The 23100-nt window shown below is 38.3% G+C and overlaps 1 protein-coding gene across 12 annotated transcripts in view; it reads right to left on the bottom strand.

Moving 5' to 3' along the window:
* BCAS3 (BCAS3 microtubule associated cell migration factor) overlaps window positions 1-23100 on the bottom strand; it is a 353584-nt gene that overhangs the window by 300514 nt on the left and 29970 nt on the right. For all 12 annotated transcript variants that reach the window (XM_084492825.1, XM_084492820.1, XM_084492814.1 and 9 more), the window contains exons 8-9: window positions 4307-4414; window positions 1470-1546 (exon numbers count right to left, since the gene is read on the bottom strand). In XM_084492825.1, the coding sequence (XP_084348951.1) occupies window positions 1470-1546; window positions 4307-4414 (185 nt within the window). The remainder of the gene's footprint in view (window positions 1-1469; window positions 1547-4306; window positions 4415-23100) is intronic.

Below are 23100 nucleotides of genomic sequence, written 5' to 3' on the forward strand. Positions count from 1 at the left end.
GATCCTCAAATACGGTTCAGCGAATTCTCTTTTGAAAACACATTTCAGTATCCTTTTTTACCAGTAACTGCAATTAGAAAAGCACAAGAATTGTCAAAATACACATTCAATTTTGTGGGTTTTTTTGTGTGTTTGTTTTTATTTTAACATAGAATAAAGCGAGGCTTGTACCCTACTTCTCTTTGGTAGAATAAAAAGGAAGAGTGAGGAACAGGAGGGCACAAACAAGTCTCTTCCCATGTGGCTCTCTTTACCAAACCCTAGCAGATTCTTCTGCATCTTCCATCCATGCATAGGAGGAAACTGACACCTATTGGCAACTTTAATATTACTGCATAATGGTGCTTCCAACTGTTACAAGAAATAGCTCCTTCTAGCTAGGTTTTTCTTTATACACACAGATAATGCAGAAAGGTAATTTAGAACTTTCCAACTGTGATTGAAAATACACCCAGGAAGTTTCAGATTTCCTTTTTAATGATAAAACTCCAATCTTTCCAAACTAAATCAGATTCTCTTAGTATAAATCTGCACATTTTAGGAGGCTCTTCTAATTGATAAACACTAGCACTAAGCACTTGAAAGATAATTTTTTATTTTTCTTTTACGCTGTGAATACATCCTTGGTGTTTAGCATTGCAAAGACACACTCGATCTTGCAGCAGGTAAATTACATCCTACTCCTACCTGCATCCTGTGACAGATCACAGCAGAAGCTGCCAAAAACATATCATCTTTCTCTACTATACATCCATTACTGTGTTACAGATGTTGGGGCAGCAAAGGGACACTCACAGCAGTGGAATAGCTTTGGGAGAGCATCTTATCTGTTAGAATCAATTGCCTGCTACTGTGAGGCAAGTAATAAGCTAGAGAGGGATACAGGGAAGCCTGAACAAACAGCTCCTTCATGCTCAAGACACATGAAAAAGTTCCCCCAAGCAAGTACCTACCTATAGTTTTGTAATGAATAATGTACAATACATTTCTGACCTGACTGAGTTTTGGGGCCTGCTAAAGTAAGGACAAATAAAAAGTAAACGTATCTGGGACTAAGGGACAACAGCAAGTAAGTGTGCAAATTGACGTCAATTTCTTTTAGATCTGCTGCTTTTACATACAACCTGAAACGTAAAACCTGAAACTTCTGCACATATTTGTGCATAATGAACTGAAAAATACTTCAGCTACCTGGGGAACTCAATGTAGGTGCTCTTCACAACAGTGAGAAATTAGCTATAGCAGTAATAAATGCAAAAAATACATATATATGCAAAAGAGCCAGAGCTTCACAGAGTAACACTTGGATTTTTTTTTTGAAGCAACAGATTTCCTGAAATTTCAACTGCAGTCATAGAGACCTGCAGATGCTTTCAGGATTTAAAAGCAGAAATTTAAAATAAATAAAAAAACTGCTTTATCTCTTGCCACCACTAGAGCAAGAAGGCTGAAGGCAGTATTATACATACTTGTGACGAAGAATTTTTTGGTAAAAGTACAGCTGTCGAAGGCGGCGATTTTCTCTTGCAGGACTACAACAAGTATTCTGAAAACACAGAAATGGAACGTGTACTTTAAACATTAAATGCATTGGTTTAAAGATTCAATATCTAAATGTAATTATTTCAAAAGCATCAATATAAATTCTACAGTGATAAACTGCCAGGTTACCAATACATGGCAGTTATGGAGGATTCTCTCTCATCCCAACCACATAACCTTCATTTCAGGAAGTACACAGATCTGATACAGAACAACACAGCATATTTATGATATACCTCCTGCAGTAAAAGCTCCATTAAAAACAAAGAATGGAATTGCAAGGATCCTGAATTACTTTCAATGACTCAAATAACAATCAAATCAACAATCAGTAGAACACGAGCTAAATTTGAAATTGCCCATTGCCCATCTCATTGCAAATTTATTAAACCATCAGGTTTTTATTTTCTAAAAGCCCTTTTTTTTTTCATACCAAGACCATCAGCACACAAATCTGCAAGAAATTTGCAGGATTTGTGTCAATTAGCAAAATTACAGGTGCATGTTTATATATGCTCTTGTACATGTTGTTATTGTAAAATATCTGTTCATTACTTGAAATAAAGTACCACAAACCACCATAACTATGGAATCTCCCATCGGTGTGAAAAACAACTAATAACTCCTAACCCCCTTTTTTCCCCTGTTTTTAACTGTTTAGTCACAAGAACAACTCCTTTTCCCATGAGAGCTCAGTAGCTGCCAAAGTCTTTGCTGAAGAACTGACTCAAATCAAACGTACACCTTACCCACATGCTTGCTGGTATTTTCACATACTCAAATTGTCATGATTTCCAATTACAAAAATGTATAAGCACCCCTAAATAGGAGGATTTATTTTTGTGTCTGTCATTCAATTTTCCTTTTGGTGTTAAACTGGATGCACTCAAAAGGCATGTAGATGCAGTGCTTAGGGGCTTGTCTAGTGGTAGACTTGGCAGTGCTAGGTTAACAGTTGATCTTAAGAGTCTTTTCCAACCTAAACGATTCCATGACTCTACTAATTTTATCAACACATTTTTCAAACAACTTGGATGGCATCTGTAGCTCCCCAGATGGCTCCTGAAGCCTTTCCAGTAGGCTGGTGTAACACTAGCCACTTCCATCTCTCTGGCACAGAAACTGATCCAGGCAATAAGCCCTGTTCTGCATACTGAATTCCTTCAGACCTCCTATTATTTCATCCCGGGACATTGCTACTGCTCTGTTTACCAGTGTGCCTCTATCCAGAGCCAGGGAGAAATACCAATTCTTGGAAGGAAGGCAAAAAGAAGGGTCACTCGCAGACAGAAGTCCTTCTATATTCACAGACCTGCAATGCCAGTATGGGAAGCACGTGCACACCTCCACAGGGAGCAGCGTACTTGCCAAAAGGAGAGGGCAGAGCAAGCAACTCAACGAGAAGGACTGAGATGTGTAGTCATAGAAGAAATTAACGTAAGATTTCTTATTTGCTTATAGCCCTTTTATTGTGGTAAAGATGCTCCTGTATAAATCTCAAGTTTTAAATGTTAGAAGTTATAAATTCCACATATTTAAGTATTTGTTTCAAACAAAATAATACTTTCAGTTAAAAGGCATCTTCCAGTCACCTAAGATGAAGAAGAGAAAAACTACAGAAACCTACAAACTCCAACTCCTTCCACAAGGCCTGTAAGAGAAACTCAGCAAATGAATAATGGAAGGACTTTTACTGCATGTGCAAGTGCAAAGTACATGTACACAACCTCTGTATATTTGATTGTAATACTTCCGGATCCTGTACATTTTTGTTTTCTGCTCCTCAAAGGTGTACTGTCTTTCTCTATAAATGAAACCTACCTGATGGATGATTCTAGAGTAGAAGTACATAAATAATAAACAGTTTTCCCTTCTTCTGCAACTCAAGTTTTATTTTAAATTCAAACTTTGGACTCCATTAGTCTATTGTATGGTTAACGCACCATTAGCGCTGCACTTGGCCACATTTAATGCATTTTCAATCTGAAATAGTGAGCTTTCTGTGGATAACAACAGAACCTGATACGTTCCAGAAAAGCAGCTACCCTGGATACAGCCACACAGCTTTGAAGTAACTTTTCCATTTTTACCACTTAGGAAAAGAAACATTAGCACCTGGAAAGACTTTTTAGTTGGGAGAGACTTTGAATGATGATTTGCCTTTTGACTGTTTTTACAATTGGATTTTTCTTCTGCTAGGAGGCCAGGCTGGAAAGATTTACTATCATCACACTGTACACTAGGGAACTTTAAATTTTTCAAGGGACAGTTGCACAGATAAGTATTGAACTCTTGACAGGCTTTTAAAGGAACAGGGACCTATTCATGGCACATAACTCTCACCAACTCAACCACTTCAGTGAAACTATTTCTTGATATAATGATCCTACCTGTGTCCTACGTTAAGCAGATTGACTGGGGATAAGAAGCAGTACCATCCTTTACTTCTTTAAATATATTTACACTTTAAAAATCTCATTACATTAATTAGCTGTGGTATTAAAGGTGTCTGGTCAGCAGTACTACTTTTCTTCTGTAACTTTTCCTTGACCTAGTTTAGACATAAATGTGTGAGTTTTTAAGGCATCGGAGAAGCAGACTGCCATACCCAAACCAAAATATTACTTGAGAAACGGAGAACAGAAGCTATGCTTGCAGCGAAGTCAAAATAGTAAAATCAGGGAGTGCACATACCAAAAATTGTGTTCATTATGGGAATTTTACATGTCCTAACACAGAAAGAGTATACAGTAAACATCCTTACCTTTTATTGCAATGCAGATCATAAATAGGAGTTTTGAACTGTATGGACTTGACCATCTCTCCTGTCCGCAGAGAATAGAGATCCACACAGCAGTAAGGTGGGCTTGTGCTAAAATGAACACAGAAACGTGATTATAACGAAAAGAGGGAATTTTTCTAAATTGATATTCAAATTATTTCGATGGGACAAAACAAGCCTTCATAAATCTAGCATAATGCTGGAGAGAACATGAGTTTAATATAAGCTTTCTACATTTAGGGAAGGTATGATCACAAATCGAGTTATGATATCCACAATGGTCAAGAGGACTCGTGCTGTGCAACCAGTTAGCAAGCACTTAGTTTCCTTTGTCCCAGATTAAGAATTTGGAACATCAGATCTGACCGCAAAATACAGCTCATTTGACAGGCATGAAATTTTAGACTGCATTTTGGTCATTTAACAAATATTGTGCAGAGTAACACTTTCCTAAAGGGAGTACTTACTTCACTCTGTGCAACAGCTGAACCATATGACTATTTATTTGATAGAGACACATTACACAGAACTTGCATTACATCTCTGACGGACTTTTGTTTGAGCTATATAGATCTTTTCAACTGCTTTGTGTCACTTTTATCATTTAAATATAAATAAAGCTCTAGGGCCATTCCTTAATAAAAAGGCTTGCTTTCTTTTGAGAGGGAGAAAGTGCTGAGTGTTCCGATAGGGCTGGGGAAGGTAGTGGTGGAAACCATTTTACAAGCTGAGAAGAGGCTTTGATGTGGCAGTTCTTTTCCATAACACCTTTTTTTCCCCTCCAAGAACACATTAAAATGTTGGCTACTTCTAGGTCAGCGAATATGAAGCAGCACAAATTGCCAGCTGTACAAACATATACTAAGTATTGGTAAAGGAGGGTGTTTCCCCTTGCCCATATCTGTTTTATTTTACAGAGTTTAACACAATTCCTGACACAACACTTGCTTGTCCCTTGGATCTGCCCAAGCTGCTCAAGAATTTTCTGGAGAAGAGTACAAATTCCGACTGCTGACTTCGAATGTCCCAGGATAACAAAATGCAGCAGAGACACAATATGCGATATATGCACCAAAAGACAACAGCCAAAGAAATAACAGAAAAAAGCAGTTTGACATTTTGCCTACAGAAATTCTTCCCAAAACATACATTTTTCTAGGCACATGCTCAGGCTAATAACTGGAGGGTGCTATTTATTACTTTTAAGCACTTCAAAGGCCCTTCAAGAACGCTTTTAAAGCAATAAGACTCAAGTCTAGTTACCTTCTATTAGAAGCTCACTGCTGCTAGAAAATGCAGAAAACCAAAGAAAAGTCTATGTACAAACTTTTTTTTTTTCTTTTACGTACATTTATTACTGAAAGGCAATTCTGCTTTTGATAGAAGGATACACAGATTGTTATTTCAAAACAGAAATTAGGTATGTTTATATGGCTGAAGTTAGATTTGCATAACTGACAGCCATTCCTATTTCCCTCACAGCCCCTGCTGAATGTAAGTGTGCCGTGCTGTTTGACTTGCCATTTGCGTAACTACCTGACTGCAACTCAAAAGCACGTACTACCTCATACACACTGCACCCACAAAATTACAGGAAACAATCTTGCACTCAAACGAGTGACTATTATTACGCCACACCTTTCTTCTGGCTGATCAAGTCAAGAATGTATTCCCAAAGCTTTCTGTAAGCAGCACTGCCCAAAACCCAGCACCTTCTGAGCTCCCCTGCTGGTGGGGACTAGGTCAAACCTACTCTGAAATTCCACCTAGCTCCAATTCAACTCTTTCCAGGTGTTACCTTTCTTTTCTTTCCCTCGTACGCTGCAATCTACCATCAGAAAATGAGACGCAAGGTAGTTTTTTTTGTTTGTTTTCCTTCTTATTATTTTATTGTTTTCTGAAATACCTACAAAGTCAAGGTCAAACATTTGAAAAAAATGTTGGGACTTAACAAACAGAAACATATGGCAATAGCCAAAAAAAAAATCGTCAGACCTGTATTCCTTTCTTGCCCCATAACGCTTGTGCTGCTGGCAGCACAGGGACTCGGCATTGCCACAAGTCCTCAGGAAACTCAGGATGTCCTTCTGGGGAAGAAATGGGGAAGGGACATTCCTTGGCTAAGAGCTATGTCCACAGACTATGACACAGAAGGGTGGAAGCTCAAGCAGCTGCTCTTTATTTGGCAATATTTTCAAAGGTGCAAAGGTAAGAAAAGTTTCAAGCAGTAAAAAAATAAAAAATAAAAAAAAATAAAAAAGACTGCTCTCCACTTCTCTCCTTGCCTTTTTTTTCTGGTTATTAATCCCTCTCCCTGTTCAAAGTAATGGCTGTTACGAACCTCATTTGCTACTAAGTACTCTCAATTCATTAAGCACGAACTAAGTCAGGGAATGTTCCTAATTTCGATTTATAAATTCTACTCCAAAAGCTGTGTACCTGAACAAGGAATGATACAATGGTGAAATCCACCATGTTCAGTTCTTTTTCGATCCAGACTCAGTAACAACTCAATGTTTTCAGCTTGTTGAAAAAAAATCAAGGATTTTGATTTAATTGTTCAACAAACTGTATATAGAAAGGATTCTCCAGTACTTCAAAATTTCTTATAAAATACTAAATAATTAATAAAATATTAAATATTGGAAATGGCACATCTGAGAAAGAAAAATAGCACTCAGTCAATCAATAATCAATACAATTCTATTGAAATTTTAGCTACAAAACCAGACATATCCAAATTGTCACAGAAAAGCACCAAAACCACCATGGACTGCAAGACGGAGTCCAACAGCCTTGCAAAAGCATCTCTTACCAATCGGAAGCTCTCAAAACCTCAGGACCGTATGAAACCAGACTGATTGCATCTTGCTCTAGTTCAGAAATAAGCAATGAACACGAATGCTATCAGAGGATCACACAGCCACTGCGTAAATGTGCCCAAAATCCACCAGTTGATGGCATATCCTAGCCTACAACAACCAAGTGCCACCACCAGGGAGCAAACCAAGCAAGGAGACCTCTGGCTGAGCAGCTTTTCCTCTGCCACCCTTAGGTACCGAAGGTCTGTGCCCGTATCGCTGGTGAGATGGGCTCTGCTCCTATTTCAGTGCACCCATGACAATTATGAAAGGGCAAAGATGAAGACAGCAATGTGAAAGCACTGGCTTTGGCAATCTGGTAACAACATTAAGTCTGTCACAAATACAAATTTTGCAGATTACTCCCACGGCTTATCAATAAATTCTTGTTCTGTGCCCTGGCTGCTACAACAGCTGCTGAATGCAGGGATAGCAACAAACTTTAAAGATAATGGGCACAAATTCACCAGCTTCAAACTGGTGGCATTAATAAATACAAAATTACACTTCAGGCAATCTTCTATTTGATTGTTACAGCACAAGGATAGCAGAAAAGTAACAGATGCCTGGTACAGCTGGCACTTGAGTACATCTGTGCTTGTGCATCACGACAGGACCATCACCTCCTCCCAAGTTGTTAGCAGGGAGTCACATGGTTTGTAAACGCTCTGGATAAAATGTTTGCACACAGACACAAATACACTGTATAAAACACACGCTTTTTACATGGAAAAAAGGAGAAAATTGATGGAGCCAGCACAAAGCCATCATTTTTTGTGCCCAGAAACAGCATCGCGCTTGGCGAGACAACGGGCATTGACTGCAGGATGGTCTCAAGAGCCCGGAAAGAAAACAATACTTGTGAGGAGTACCACTGAAATAAAGCTTTTGCAGTTAATTGTAGAATTTTAAAAAGTCATCAGAGGATGAAGGCTGTTTGGCTGGCATAGGCATCGCTACGGATTTTGTCCTCTCTTCACAAAAGATGGGGTTAGAATCTAGAAAATGAGATGAAGGGAGGCATCTCTACCTACCTCCTTCTTGTTCTACACATGTACACCATGGTGAGATATACAACAATGCTGTTCGGAACAATGACAGAAGTTACACCAGCACAACAAATTGTAGATAGCAATAAAATTGCTAGAATAATACGAACAACCTTCACTAAGGAGAAGTATGAAGTTGTACAGGACATTACAACTGTCAAAGTCTTCTATCGTCTCTAGTTCTCTATATAGGCTCTGCAGAATTCTTTTGGAAAACAATTTCGTCACTTTTGGTAGCCTGTGTCTTAGCGTATTAAAATGACAAAACAAATGAGAAATTTAGGAAAATGTGTAATTAAAATAAATTATCAACAGTGAGATCGCCTGAAGAGATAACCTGCATTGATCTAACAAAGTATATATAAACTGTCACCTCTCAGGACCATGCTATTAGAAGGACACTAAACAAAGCCAGTATTAAACACATGTTCCCAAGGCACATCACAAAAATCTGTTCTAAAGATCAATTAAGCCAAGCATTTGTTAATTCAGTTGCTGGTCTTTGATTTCCCTGACTAAAGGAAGATGAAGGTACCTGCACACAATCGCTACAGCATTTTCCACCCAGAGTCTCTTTCTGGTGACTTGACTTCACATGATGGAACAAGGGGAAATAGCTTATTTCCAGATGCTACATATAAATTGACCCTCGTCTGAGGTGCCACTCTGCAGCATGCTCCATGTCCCTCTCGCCTGCTGGAACTGCATTACACCGCGCTCCATCTTTCTCTAATTACCCAAAGAGTTACATTACATCTGCCTTGTTCTGTCCTCTTACAAGGCAGTTTCTCACTGTATTTACTCAGGAAAAATATTACACTGTTAGCAGCAGGTTTCCTACAGTAATAATCCCCTTTTTTTATCTTTTATAGTTTCCACATTAAAAGAAAATTTTCTTCTTCTTTTTCCATTATGTACTGGCCTGCCTCATGTGCAGGCAAGACAGAGTTTGGGTTTTGAGTTGTTGTTTTGGTTTGTTTTGCATTTTTTTGGGGGGGGGGGCAACAAAGACTGATGGTCAAGAACTCCTACTCATTAGTACAATTGCCATTTAACATTTGGCAAAGAGAAGTCTAATCATTATTCCAGTTTTGATACTTCCAGGTTATTATCTGGCAAGTTATAAAAATAACGTTCAACCAACGTGTATTTGAATTTGAGGGGACTGAGCCACGAAACTGTACAAGTTACAAGTTAGGTTATACTTAGCACAAGTTATTTATTGTTCTAAGTATAGTATAGATAGCAAAAATGATTCAGATCAGTACACTAACAGCTCTCACGAAGCCACCTTCAGGCAGCAGGTCATGCACTTCCAGTCTAAAGCAATTTGGCTTTGTCAGGCAGTCATAGTGCAGTTACCACTGGTTTACATACAATTATTAATTAAAATATAAGGTAATTATTCTGTCAAGATCTGTCCGTCATCCTTAAAGCTGTGTTTCACAACCAAAAAGCTTTTTTCATTGCAGTGTTTCAAAATTAGTTCAGGTGACTGCTTTTACTGTTCTCTTGTGATGTACCATTTAATTTTCCCCATCACTTTTTACTATTTCTAAGAACGTAACCACAGGTGGACGTCTGCTGTGAGGCTGTGTGCTCCCAGACGTGCTTCCCATTCTGTGATGGCCAGTCAGTCGTCGGCCCAGCACCATCTTCATTATTCTGACACATTCGTCCTCTGGTGGTTTATTTGTTCGACTGGCAATCATTTTTTCAAGCCCAATAGACCCAGCATAGAAAACAGCCTTAAATACTTGCTGTGCCTTTAAGAAAAGCAGTAAAAAATATTAAAACTTAGCCTCAGGTCCTGTTAAAAAAACTAGCAGTACAATGATCCCTCACTAGGCCCAGTTTTAACTATCTGTGGGATTTAACATTTACAGACACATTTAATCAATTCATTTAAAATTACTGGCCTTAGGAGGAACTCAGCTTTTATTTCTGACACCTTGCTGGGATGCTTTAACCCCAATTTGGCCGTGGGATGGAACAAGTCACAGGCAGAAAACAGAAGAGGGAAATGTGGCAGCAAGTCCAAGGAGCTGCAGCAACCTCTGCTAGCTGTGCCCAGTCCCTGATGCTTCACAGAAGGGGAAGGAAAGCAAAACCAAACTGCAGTGCACAGCACAGAGTTAATTAATTGTGTACTGGAAAAATTCCTTCCTGAACCTTCACGCTGCAAAGTTGAAGCACGAGATTAGATTATGATCTGTAGCAATATTATTGGCATGTTGAGACCACAAAGGCAATTCTGTTCTCCTCAAGGCCCCTGAAGAAGGTTTGCTCAGATTAACAGATTTCAATACTAAAGGATCATCTTCTCTTTCCAGGCCAAAATGTCCCAGAAGCTTAAAAAAATATTTTTTACCATGTAACCTAATCTTGTCTTGAAAGACTTCAAGCAACAATGAGTCTTCTAACATTGAAGTTATTCCAACATTTAGATCATTTTATTTTTATGACATTACATATTTCAGGATAGAATTGTTTTGCTTTTAATAAATCCAAGGGTTGCATTATTTATTCCTCACACCACCACTGCACTAAAAGGCTTCATTAAGGCTTTCAGCATCTAGTCCCCTAAAATTCCCTGGCTTTCTGCATCACAACTTTCCACAATAACAGCTTGAAAATTCAACTCTGTAAGTAATTTTCTAACTTCCATTCATGGCACTTGAGATTCATTCAAAATCAGGAAAAGCAGAGTAGGATTTCTGAGAAAGTGACACTTCCCAAAAATGTGTGTGTAGCAGGGAAACACAAAGCAGCACAGACATTTTAAGTGTACCACAAATTGCAAAAAGCATGGAAGCACTTATTTTTAAATAAGAAAAACCTGTACCAGTCCTAGACACATGTTCCTAAATCTAATCCTTTAAATACAAGTGAGGAAATTATTTGATATGGCACTAAAATATTTGTGTTAAATACTGAAAGGTACAAACTTCTCTCTTGCATCTTCCTCAAATATTTTGATCAAAGCCATCAGTCTAGAAATAAACTTTCACCCTCTTTGTAGTCTCACTGGCATATAACAAAAATATTTTCAGCAAGTGATCAACTGCATAAAACATTTTGTTGTAGGTAAACTCCAAGCTCCACCTCAAGTAGCAAGAAAATGAGGGACCAAAAGAAATCTGTTATTGTTTGCCTCTGTGTGGAAAGAAACAAATGGGACTTATCTGGCTGTTCCAAAGCGACCACTAGACAAAATTTAGCACAGCCACCTGTCTGTGCAATACGCAGTGACTGCTTGTTTGGACAAAGGAAATGGATAAAAGGCAAACCAACGTGCATCAGTTCCTGCATAACACTATTGGGCAGAATGATGATACCAAAAACTGGGAAGACGTAACGCTGCTTTCAAAGTGTCTTGTTCAAAAGAATAAATAAATAACTAAATAAAGTCTGCTGGCCCTGCAGGTTGTGATCTGCTGCAGGAATCCTATTGGTATCTTGTTTTTCTCTCTCTGCAATGGCCTAAATCCCTGTCCTCAGGTGCCAACAGCTTATTTTTACTGCAAGGTGTGGTGCTGTACAAACCTTTCCTTCATACAGGCAAATTAGTATTACCAGAATTAGCTGCCCTGCTGTAAATTATAGAAGGCAAACACATTAAGCAACTATGATGTCTTTAAATCGGACAGAAATCGGACAGATTGTTTACATCCATAGTCTCCAGATGGCTAATCAAGGCAATAAGCTATCAATATTTGGGATTTGCTATTTTGAGAGGGGAAAAAGAAGTTTTTCTGTCTACGTATATTTCAGTCCATTCTGTTATGGAGGATTAAAAGCCTCAATGTCTTTCGTCAGATCCCTTTCTTTAAAAAAATAAATAAATAAGTAGCCTATTTTCTGTCAGAAACATCTCTTCCGAGCTGGCTTCTTCCCCCGTTCTACCTTGACTCATCAGTTCCCCAGCTGGTAACGTGCTGCTGAGCGTGCTGGGTGTGCAGAGTCCCGTGAAGCTGCTCGAATAGCGCCCCGTGAATCAGTTGTCAAGTGCTGCTCCTAAGTGCCAGGCCAGCGCTCCCCTCCAGGAGATCAAGTGCCGCCACTTACCCTAACAGAGGAGCGCAAGGCACATGCTACACACGTGCACCACAAATAGCATCAGCACCGGGCCATGGCCATACAAGACACTTCACGGAAACACACAGCAAGAAAAGCCCCTAATCCAACAGGTTTATTATCTAAAGTTGGATGAAAAAAGCACTGGAGGAAGAGCTTGGGGAAGGAAAGGAGACCGTGCGGCACTAATATTACAGGGAGATGCTGGAGCGCAAATTGAAGTCCGACTGAATGAGGCAGGGCATCACGACTTCAGCCAGCAATGCAGGACCCTCACACCTGGGAAAAGGAGCTGCCATCCTGCTTTGAAAGGCCCCATCTGAGAACTGCAGATCTCTCTCAAATGCCCCAAGCACAGTACGACCGGCCAAATTTTCAGTTACGTTTAACTGTGTACTTCCAGATGTTGCTATTTCTTTTTAAAAGGTGTCAAAAGCAGCCCTTAGTTATAAGCAACATATACAAACTTCTCCCTTAGATATATTTAAGAATGTTCCATCTTGTTGCTAAGTACAAAATGATCACATATGAGAAATTAAAGTTCAATCAGGAAATATCTTTTATCACCAAAAACGCATATGGAAATTACCGTAGCTTTCTGTAACAAAAAAAATTGCACACTGCTCTTCTACTAGCGGAATGCACTGTATTTAAAGAGAATATATAATAATTATTACTAAAGCAATAAGCTTCTAAAATAAAAAGCACAGATCAGATTTTAAACTGCTCTCGTTTTAATCCAAAAGTGAAATACAGCTATAGTAGAGTTTCATTCGTTCCCTTCAAAAACTGCTTGTGACCAAACAACCAGCCCTGCTTTGTTACGGTTGACTATACACTTAGGCTACCAAGAGATAAATGAGGGAAAAGAGTGGGAGAAGAAAAAAGCTTCAACATAAAACAAATATCAACATAAAAGCTACTTACGCTTTTTTCAAACAAATGAAGAAAATAAAGTTAAAAACACTGATGGCTGTAGGCACATCTACCACTCTATAAATGTGCTTTGCATGTTCATTAAAAAAAAACAACAAACTAATATAAAGATTAATTAATTGTTCCTAACATTTTATTTAATACTGAAAGATCAAAACATGTATAATTATGTTTAAGAAACGTTTCTGTGGACAAAGAGCAGCATTTATCTCAACAGAAAATTTAAGGAAATATATCAAGTGTTTACAGGTGACGCAATACAGCTACGTGCAAGCATTGTTAGGGTATCTATTCGTGGAATATTGTGACGCTTTTCTTGTGCAATGAACAATAATGCAGATCCCTGCCATCCCTTTCCTATATGGGCTCAACCGTGGGTGAAGGCAAGCTCTCTGCACTGCACAGGCCGTGCTGCGAGGTGTGCTGACCTGGTGATTGTGGGACACCGACAGAAAGACTTCTCTGCTGCAGCCCCCACAGCAATTCTCCTAGTCCCTGAGGTTTACCATAGCTCTGTTAGCAACAGATGCAGCTAGATGCTTCTTAATGAAGGATTTCAGAAAAGATTCAGCTGTTCAGAGTGCTGACAACTTTGTATTATATTAGAAAGAACAAAATGTTAGTTTTAATGCAGTAAAAAGCAAAGCTACTGAAAGGCAATGTAGGAAGACATTTCCTTACCAGTTGTGCACGCTGCTGATATAGCGAGGTTACTCCTAACATATAATCATATACCATAGTTCGTAAGACAAGCAAAATCCATGACCAAATACAGAATGAAGAGTTGTTTCCACTTTTGGGGTGGTTTGGGGGAAGAATCTGTAAATACAGATTTCCTTGACCATCACGGAACAGATGTTTGAGCTGATGGAGGTCACAGATTTTTGCAGTTCTGCTTCGACAGCCGTTACGTCCACTTCTGTTCAACCAAACCAACAGCTCAGTCTTTGCTTCCTATCTGTATTCCAGGTATCAGAAAAATAGTGTATCAACAACAGGAAAATTTAAGACTTGGTTTTATTAGCATATTGGTCATCCTAACATAGGGTAACAGATACTACAAGAACGGTATAGCCAGTTCAAGTAGAAAAACAAAAGGTAAGTGGAATCCTTCAAAATAGCAAAAATTCTGGCAACCTCCGTATTATTCTACAGTTTTGGCAGCAGATGGCTCTTTTCACATTCTGCTTTACCAACAGTACATAACATGCTACTACTATTAAATTTTCTGCCCATAACAACATTTCTCATTCCTGTCCATTTATTCCTTTCTGCATTTCTTTTTTTTTTCTCCATTTCAGAACACATGAGGCTGCGGAAAGCCCAGCAACAGCCTACAAGCTACCTCCATGTACCGCAGCACGCTGCACGCGCTGCTTCATTCCACGGCATGTGGCATGCCTGTCACTGGAGTGTAAAATACAGCACAAGCTGGCTTCTCAGCTGTGGCACGCTTTTGCAGAGAGACTGGAATATGACACACTTTCCGCTTCACTGAGACGTGCCACATCACAAACTATAGCTGTCCCATCACATTTTGAGTGAGTTAATACAGGAAGATAAGCAGCATCTCAAGAGACTTGTTTATCTACAAGGCTTACTTGACTATAGCTATCACTGAGGAAAAGTACATCTGGAGCTCCATTTTTCAGAGCAAAATCAATTTTTCTGGTATATTCTGGACCACATTTCGCTCTGCTGTGTAACCAGTCAGACCTTTTATGTGAAATGACGGACCTGCCCTGGCTATCCTTGATCATCCCACGAACATAAGCTTAATTACAAAAATTTCTGTAAATCTTGGAGAACGTGAGCAAAGATTGACTTTTGTGTAGAACACAACTGCACTTCTGTCTTACCTCTATCGAAGATTAACATCTGGCCCTGGCCCAGGCTGCCCAGAGGAGCTGTGGGTGCCCCATCCCCGGCAGTGCCCCAGGACAGGGCGTTGGGCAGCCCGGGCTGCTGGGAGGTGTCGTGCCCATGGCCAGGGGTGGGACGAGATGATCTGTAGGGTCCCTTCCAACCCAACCCATGCTCTGGTTCCACGAGTGGTGTCACTAAAACCACAAGCTGAAGGTAATGGGGTTGTGAAACCATTAAGGGGCCTCTCTGCCTCGCACTGCACAACTAATTCAACACTTCCCAGATGCTTGAGTCTACTACCTTAATTGTTCATATGCGAGTATTTTGCTCAAATCACTGTTTCTGAGAAGCTTCAACATTTCCAAAGAAGAATTGTAGGGTTTTTAGAGTGCAGGTGATTAAAGTTGAGCAGAGATTAGCTTAGACCTTACAACTGAGGTAACTGAACAGAGCCGTGAACCACAAAGCCTCTATGAGGTTCTGCTCACACCAGGTAGGCCAAAATTTTCACAAGTGCCCATTAAGTACATGGTCCTAGGGCTTCTTTGATTTATGACTTAACAGAGGAGACCATGGTCTTCAGATGCACAGAACTCACCAAAAGCTCATCTGAACGTATGAAACAGTACTTGAGAGGAATTATTGTGAACAAGGAGCTCTATGAACAGCAAAGCCAATAAAATCAGATTTTCTGTAAACTGCCCTTAAGGTGAGATCCTAAGTGAATAGTTTAAAACATAAAATAAAAATTAAAAAAAAAATAGAAAGCATTAGCTTATGTTATAGCCTTTCCCTCAGTGAAGCCACCAATATAACCACCTCCTTTGCTGGACCACTTTTCATAAAATTTGGAGGAAATGTCATAGTTAAATTTAGCTGCTATGTTCAGGAGGACTTGCAGTTACTAAGCAGGGGGCACAGAAATATTGCCTTCTCACCACACCAACAGCACCCAGTACAGCAGAGGCTGTAAGGGATAAGGCCCATTGGGCTGTGCAGGTAAAATTGATTAAAACTTTTAGTGTTACTTTCTTAAGGCCTCAACTATGAAATGATAATTATCCATTACATAATTACAGATAACTACACTATAGAAATATTCTATTAGTAATTTTACTCACAATTAGGTTTTAAAAAGTTTGTGAGCAAACATTCAAAAAATATGTTACAGCTTCTATTCCAGGTGAATATATTAACATAGAATTGAAAGAAAAAAAGAATTAAGGCAAATCTTTTACTGAGAACATCTCTATTGCTTTTTCACAAAGGAGTCATTTAAGTCTTTGAGAAAAACTGCTGTGCCTTGCTTTATAAATCCTTTGTAAATTTAACATTGTAAAGCTAGCACAATATAGTCATTCTGCCAAATGAATTACTGTTGTTGTATTTCATAAACAAGATCAGAACTCATGAAAAAGAGTGTTTCTATCAGATAGTGTTTTTTAACAAATTCCAATCATTGTGTTTTAATGGCCTTTTTCCTCACAGCAGAGATTTAAAAAAAAAAATCTAACCTGCACACGAAGTTTTGAGCTCAAACACCTTTGACTTTTCTCTGTATACTAAATATTATTGAAGGAAAGAGCGAAAAGAAAGAAACCAAGGGCTCCAGAGAGAGACTGCTGTAAGAGAGAAAATGGCATTTAGTCACAGATGCAAAGTTCAACTACTGTCAAGTTGCAGTGAATTACTCAAGTGGCAGCAGTTGGGTAACAATACCGATACAATGGCTGCAGTGCAGTTTGCAATTAGCTGGTCAAGCTACAAGCATGAAGTGAAAGCCATCATTTAGGAAAAACATTTTAAATAGCATCGTTGAATTGATTTCAGAACTGGGTATGTGATAGTGAGCTCAGAAACAGACAACAAACCATCCTGAAATTTCTAACTGTTTTGCAATGAGCTTGAAAGCCTTCTTCCAGCATATAACAAATAACTCCAAAACATATAAGAAAAGAAAATACAATCCTGAACTGTTCTCTGGGTCTATGTCACATTGATTTATAACAGTTATTTCTAAGACAGACAAAAACACACAGATGCAAACAATTACTCTATTTTTGTAGGCAACAAGTGAGGTGGGTGGTAACTGAGAAATTTTGAAAAATCCTGTCACAATATTCCATTTTTTCTTAAGTAACCCTCATCACACAACAAACGCTCGCCACATCAGAGACTTTCCAGGGCCTGAAGGGCCGCTTTGATTCCAGACCGCTGCAGGCATTAGCGGGGACGTAATTAGGGTAAAAAGTTCAACCACAGTTCCATGTCTAGAGTGCTGCCAGAAATAAATTTCCTCTCATTCACTGGTTTCTACTGTACCCTCCCTGAGAAACATATTGAAAACACATTTATCTTTGTAGAGTTTGTTCCTCTTCTAATTAACTTTATAGCGTTTACAGTATTTAATAATTTAAAGTGGAATTTAAAGTGGCCCTGGAAGCAGCAGCTTTGCCTGTAATGGCGCTGTGCATTATCTTTTCCCTGTAGTGCTTCTTTTGACAAGTTACTCAGGGAAGGTATGTGCTCCAGCTGGTTTTATCTGGCTGTGCATTTAGCAAAAGGCTACTTCCTTCCCTCCATCTCCTCCCTGTATCATTACATGCACGGGGGGTTGGAACAGCCGTAAAATGAAACTATGCCTCAGCTCGGAAATCTGTTCTCCCAAACCTCCGTGCTATCCCGGAGATCACTTAGGAAAGGTTTATCTTTTTACAGCTTAATAAATCAAAGCTTTAGAAGGTCAAAACTGCCCCTAGTTCTCACCAACTGGTCAAAGTTTGACCCCCAAATCCTCATTTTCTTCCTTCCAGTTTTGATCCAAGATTAACAGTTTATTATAGTTCAAAGGTTATTTCTTCCTACAGTTCATCCAGACAAACATTTGGTCTCCCAGAAGAACACCAGATCTTCCTGACCCTCAGGACTCACAAACAGGACCGTTACCGTATGCTGTTAAAGCTGCATCCCCGAGCTTCTCCATTTGTGAGAAAATTTGCAGGATTACTAGTAAGCACTACTTAAACGTTAAAAAATAGTTGAAGCACACTAACGTAACTGTAGAAACAAGTTACAAGAAAAAACTCTGGGATCCGAAGAGCTTTTTTAAGTAAAGCACGCTGCTATCTTTATCGCAGAACACAGCAAGTGGGAAGAGCTTGCATCTCTCAGGATCTTAAAAGCTACCACACAACGTGTTACGACTAAACTCATTTTTTCCTTCAATAAACAGAGATTATAGTGTTTTCCATGTTAAAATGGAAAGACATTTTTGCAAGACAGTTGACAGGGCAGCACATTTTGCAGTTAATGATGCTTACAGTTTCTCATCGGTACGAGAGCCTTTGGGGCTCACTCCTTCAAAGAGAGAACAAAACCGAGAGGGCTTTACCCAACTTAAAAGGTTTTACTATTCTTTTTAGAACAAAATCCCTACAATCCCTATCATCTTTTTATCTCCAGGAAAAACAAATGCAAGTTTTTTTGGAGTAAGCTTAAGACGTGCTGGTTGGCTGAGCTGTTACTGCACTGGCCAAGCTACAGCATTTGCATTTCTGCTCAATGAGAAAGGAAACAGCGCTGAAAAATTAGGAAGTTGTCACAAAACAAAATCCATGTTGTCTGAGCTGTTCTTACCAAGCTGAGACTTTATGAAGCCATGAAAACATCTATTTTTTTTTTAGTATTTTTGCTTTATTTTGAAGGGAGATATATTACAAGGCACCCTAAGAGCCAAATATTCCTCTAAAGGCTGAAAATAAAAGTAAATGAAGTTTATTCTCTACAGATTTAAACCTTCGACAGTGTTAAACACCCTCGACAGTGTTAAAAATAAATAAATAATATTAATAATTATTATTATTATATTATTATTAATCTACAGTAGCCATGTTAATAAAGCATGTTTCCTGAAAATCTGCTGTCAATTGATTTGCCTTGTAAACTGATCAGCAGGGGAAAAAGGATGCTGGCTAGCCAAAGTTGGACATTTTGTTTGCTCAAACCTCCTCCTCCTTCTTCAACGTGCCCTTATTTCCTTCCTCCTCCCACGATTAGAAGAAGACTACCTCTTACTTCTCCTGCTCTTAACTGACCTCCATCCAATTGTTAATGTCATTCAAACCTTTCTATCACTTGAAGTCATTCAATTAATATGTCTTTCTAAAAAGTATGCTAAGAACCTAACACATGTTACGGGCTGGCAGCATAAGCCACTGGTTGAGATTTTGGCATAAATTCTTAATCTTGTATGCAATTATCTTTGGCTGTTTGGACAAAGAACAAGTGTGCCAAACTATCAAGTATTTTGATGAAATACATCCACCTTCATGCTACATGTGACTCAGCTGCACCTTGCAATTTTGCACACAATCATTTGCATAGTAGGTACCTGAAATAATCCATATTAAAGAAAAACAAAGCAAAATCAGAGCATTATTTTAAACCAGGACTGTTTCCGTCATCTCCTTACTGTCGGGTTCTACAAGCAGCTGAAGTGACACAGCCCAGGGCTGCAGAAAGCAGCAGCACCAAAGCAGCAGCACAAGCGGGCAAGATGAGCAGGAATTTTGTCTTTGCTCAATCACAGGAACATAGTCTAAAGCTTATCTTACTGTAAGCCTAGAGCTACACTGATACATTCCTTTAGCTATACTGGTTTGCATTTTATTACAATAATTTTGTCCCCTATGCATTAAAAATGACTTCACTAATAAAGAAATCAAAAAGAAAAACAACAGAAAAAATAGAGTAGAAACAAGGTTTGGTAGCTCACAATTAAGCAGGATGGGGGCAAACAGATGAGTCATCAGAATTCTTGGTGTTGGAGGAAAAGTAAGTTGAAATACTTTAAATTCTTGCATCTATTCTTGTATCTATTTACAATACTGTGTACTCTGGAGAGGTGGTTTCACATGGAAGTGACTGCAACTTCTCATCCCTGTCTTCTGCCCTCTGTCCCCTTCTCCCTTCTGCACCTCCATACACATTTTTATCCTCCTGGCATGGCGATCTCTGCTTTGTTAGCTTTCTTGTTACTTACAGAGCCTACTCGAGGGCAGATTTACATTACTGATTCTGAACCCCTCAAAACTGTGATGTTTTTCTTAATAATCTGAACTAAAACAAAATTACACTGCTCAATTTCCTCTTAAACATCTGCATTAGCCACATTTGAAGCATTAACTTTAATAACAAATATCTGCACACTTACATCTGAGGGGAAAAAAAGCACTTCGTTTGGGCCTGTTTGGTATATCCAGAGGTGTTTTACAGATCCAGTATGCTCCAAACCATGGTGTCAACAACCCAGACTGGGCAAGCAGGCATGTATTGCCATTTAACACAATTGGTTTTAACTAGTTATCTTTAAAACGGATAGCTCCCAACAACTTACACTGACTGGTTCTGCGTTGCAGTTCTGTGCCCACCATTAGAACTTAGCTCTTTTTTCCTTTCTTTTTCTTTTTTTTGGTGGGGGATATCTGTTTACAGATTATTCACTGATGTTTCACTACCTCCAAAATTCATTAATATGAACCAAAAGCCATTAGTGTGTGTGTGTGCACATGTGTGTGACGATTTGTTTATCCTATCAGCCAGAACAAAATAAGCATGCCTGGACAAAATTCCACACAGACAAAATTTACGCAGATGTTCTTTCCTTTTTGGTTTTCCTTTAATTTGCAAATCTTGTAATCTAAGACCAAAGTTGACTGAACCAACATCTAAACCAGCATATAGCATCAGCCAAAAAACACAATCTGTTTCCCATTTATGTGTCAAGACTGCATCCTTTTTGGGGGTTGAGAAAACTGTTATTTTGAAAAGATTATATAGCGAAACCGTGCTAGACGTTTCAGTCATTTTACTAGATGGAAAATTTGACTTTTAAAATACAAAAAATGTATATATTGAAGTTAGTCAGAAGCTCAGATACAAGGCCAAAGTTTAGAAAACACCAAATTCCTCTCCCCTGGTAAAATACTTGTGGGAAATACAAAGAGCGAGATTAGTGGCACATCTACAGAACTTTTACAAAAAGCAGGTGCCAGAAATTAATTTCAAAGTAGCAGTTATTCTTCACTGCAGTTTATCACAATATAGCTTTACCACTTCATTTCAAAGAAATTTAGTATAGAAAGGATGCATTTTGTCTACAGGGCACGAGACTTTTTCTTATTTGACATCCCTCTGTATTCCCAGCTCTCAAGTTAGCTGACTAGAGCCTAAACCTTGATCCTCGTAGTTAAAGGTCATTTTTTCATTTTTGATTACTTTAGAGGGAACTCAAACTTAATGTTTCCTATTTGCCAAATACTGTAAGTTTGGTATTTTGGGCGATCTTAAATTTACCTTATCCTCTACATGCTGGAATTACTCTGATATTTTTCATCTTCGAGATTTCTTAGAGTAATCAAATTTAAAGAATATACGAGCGTTGGTTGGCCAGCAGGTTATTTCTTACTGCTTTTTCAATAAATCTCATTTTTCTCTAAGCAAAGTTCTGCGATACAGTAAGACATTTCCACATCAGTATACAGTCAAGCAAGGAACTAGAACAGAACGCAGAGAATTCACACTGCATACCCATCACTTCAAAGAAGCATCACTATCAGATCCTGAAAGCATGAATATTTCTTTCTAAAGCCCTGGCATAAGACTAGGAAGTTAGGATTTACGCTGAATTAAGCAACTGTTTAAATCATTTGAAATAAACAAAAAATACATTGTGAATTCTCCAAACGGCAAGTCTTGGTGATTTTAGTTTAATGGAAAGGTTTAATAAACAGAATAAAAATGTTAATTCAGGTTCTCAACCATGACAATCTCAAAAAATTAAGATACAAAATTAAGAAATATTAAACTGAAGGTTAAGACTGGATTTTCAAAGGAATGTAAGTTTTATCAGCAGAGATCATATCAGTGACTACTACTTTAGGCCACATTACAGAAGAGATGAAATCCACATGTGAAGTTATCCAGAAACTTATTTTTAAGTTAATATATTGTTAAATCTTTGGGAGATATACTAAAATTTTAAAAAGTATTTTTTACAGTAGTCAAAAGTCTGTAATTCATGAAAATATGGGGGGATCTCAGGGGAACGCTAGTTTATTTCTAAGTTACCAAAGAGATCTTTCACTCTGTAAATGACACTGAAAAAAATGTCAGGACTGACAAGTTCAAACACTGATTTTAGGCAAACATTATGTTGTATAATACTTTTATACTCATCTCTATTTCATAATGAGGTGAAGAAGCCCTTGTATTGTATCATGTATAAAGCTGTTCGTTAAGTTTCCTTCCATTAAAGTACATTGTACATCAGACAAAGTACCAAAGTTATTTAGCATAGGTGATGTTTTTTGAAGCTATTAATTCATTACAACTTGAAAAAAAACTTGAAAACTCTTGGTATTTCAGACTGATTAGTGTTCTACATTAAAAAATATTTTTTATCGTGTTTTCCTCATTATAGCATATCTACCGCTAAAGGAAAAGAGAAGAATTTCCTGACAGTGACCACTAATGCAGACTGGTGGTCAGAACCAGGAAATCCCAGCTCCTAGCTTGAATGTGTCAGAATCTCATTGATATAGTCTTAAAAGATAAAATACTATTAAAAGCCATTATGAAAAGATAGTGCAGTGGATCTAGATATAAACTGTATTTTATCAGATTTACAGTATTTTAATGGTTTGGCACCTTTAACACTTAAAACTCCCACGTGTTAAGAGATACTGAATTTAAGTTTCTCAAAAGATTTTTATGCATTTGTACATGATTCCCTAAAATCACAAAATATATCAATACATTTAAAAAACAATCACTCCTCTATCATGCAGGACTGTGTACACAAAATATAAATATTAAAGAACTAAACATGTTCGGGTCAAGGACAGCATGTGACAATTCACAGCAATTTCTAAACTGTACTGAATAGCTAATAACAGTTTTTTTTTTAATCAAAAATTGGGTGTATAAT

Source organism: Aythya ferina, assembly GCF_964211825.1.
Source record: "Aythya ferina genome assembly, chromosome: 19".
Lineage (NCBI taxonomy): Eukaryota > Metazoa > Chordata > Aves > Anseriformes > Anatidae > Aythya > Aythya ferina.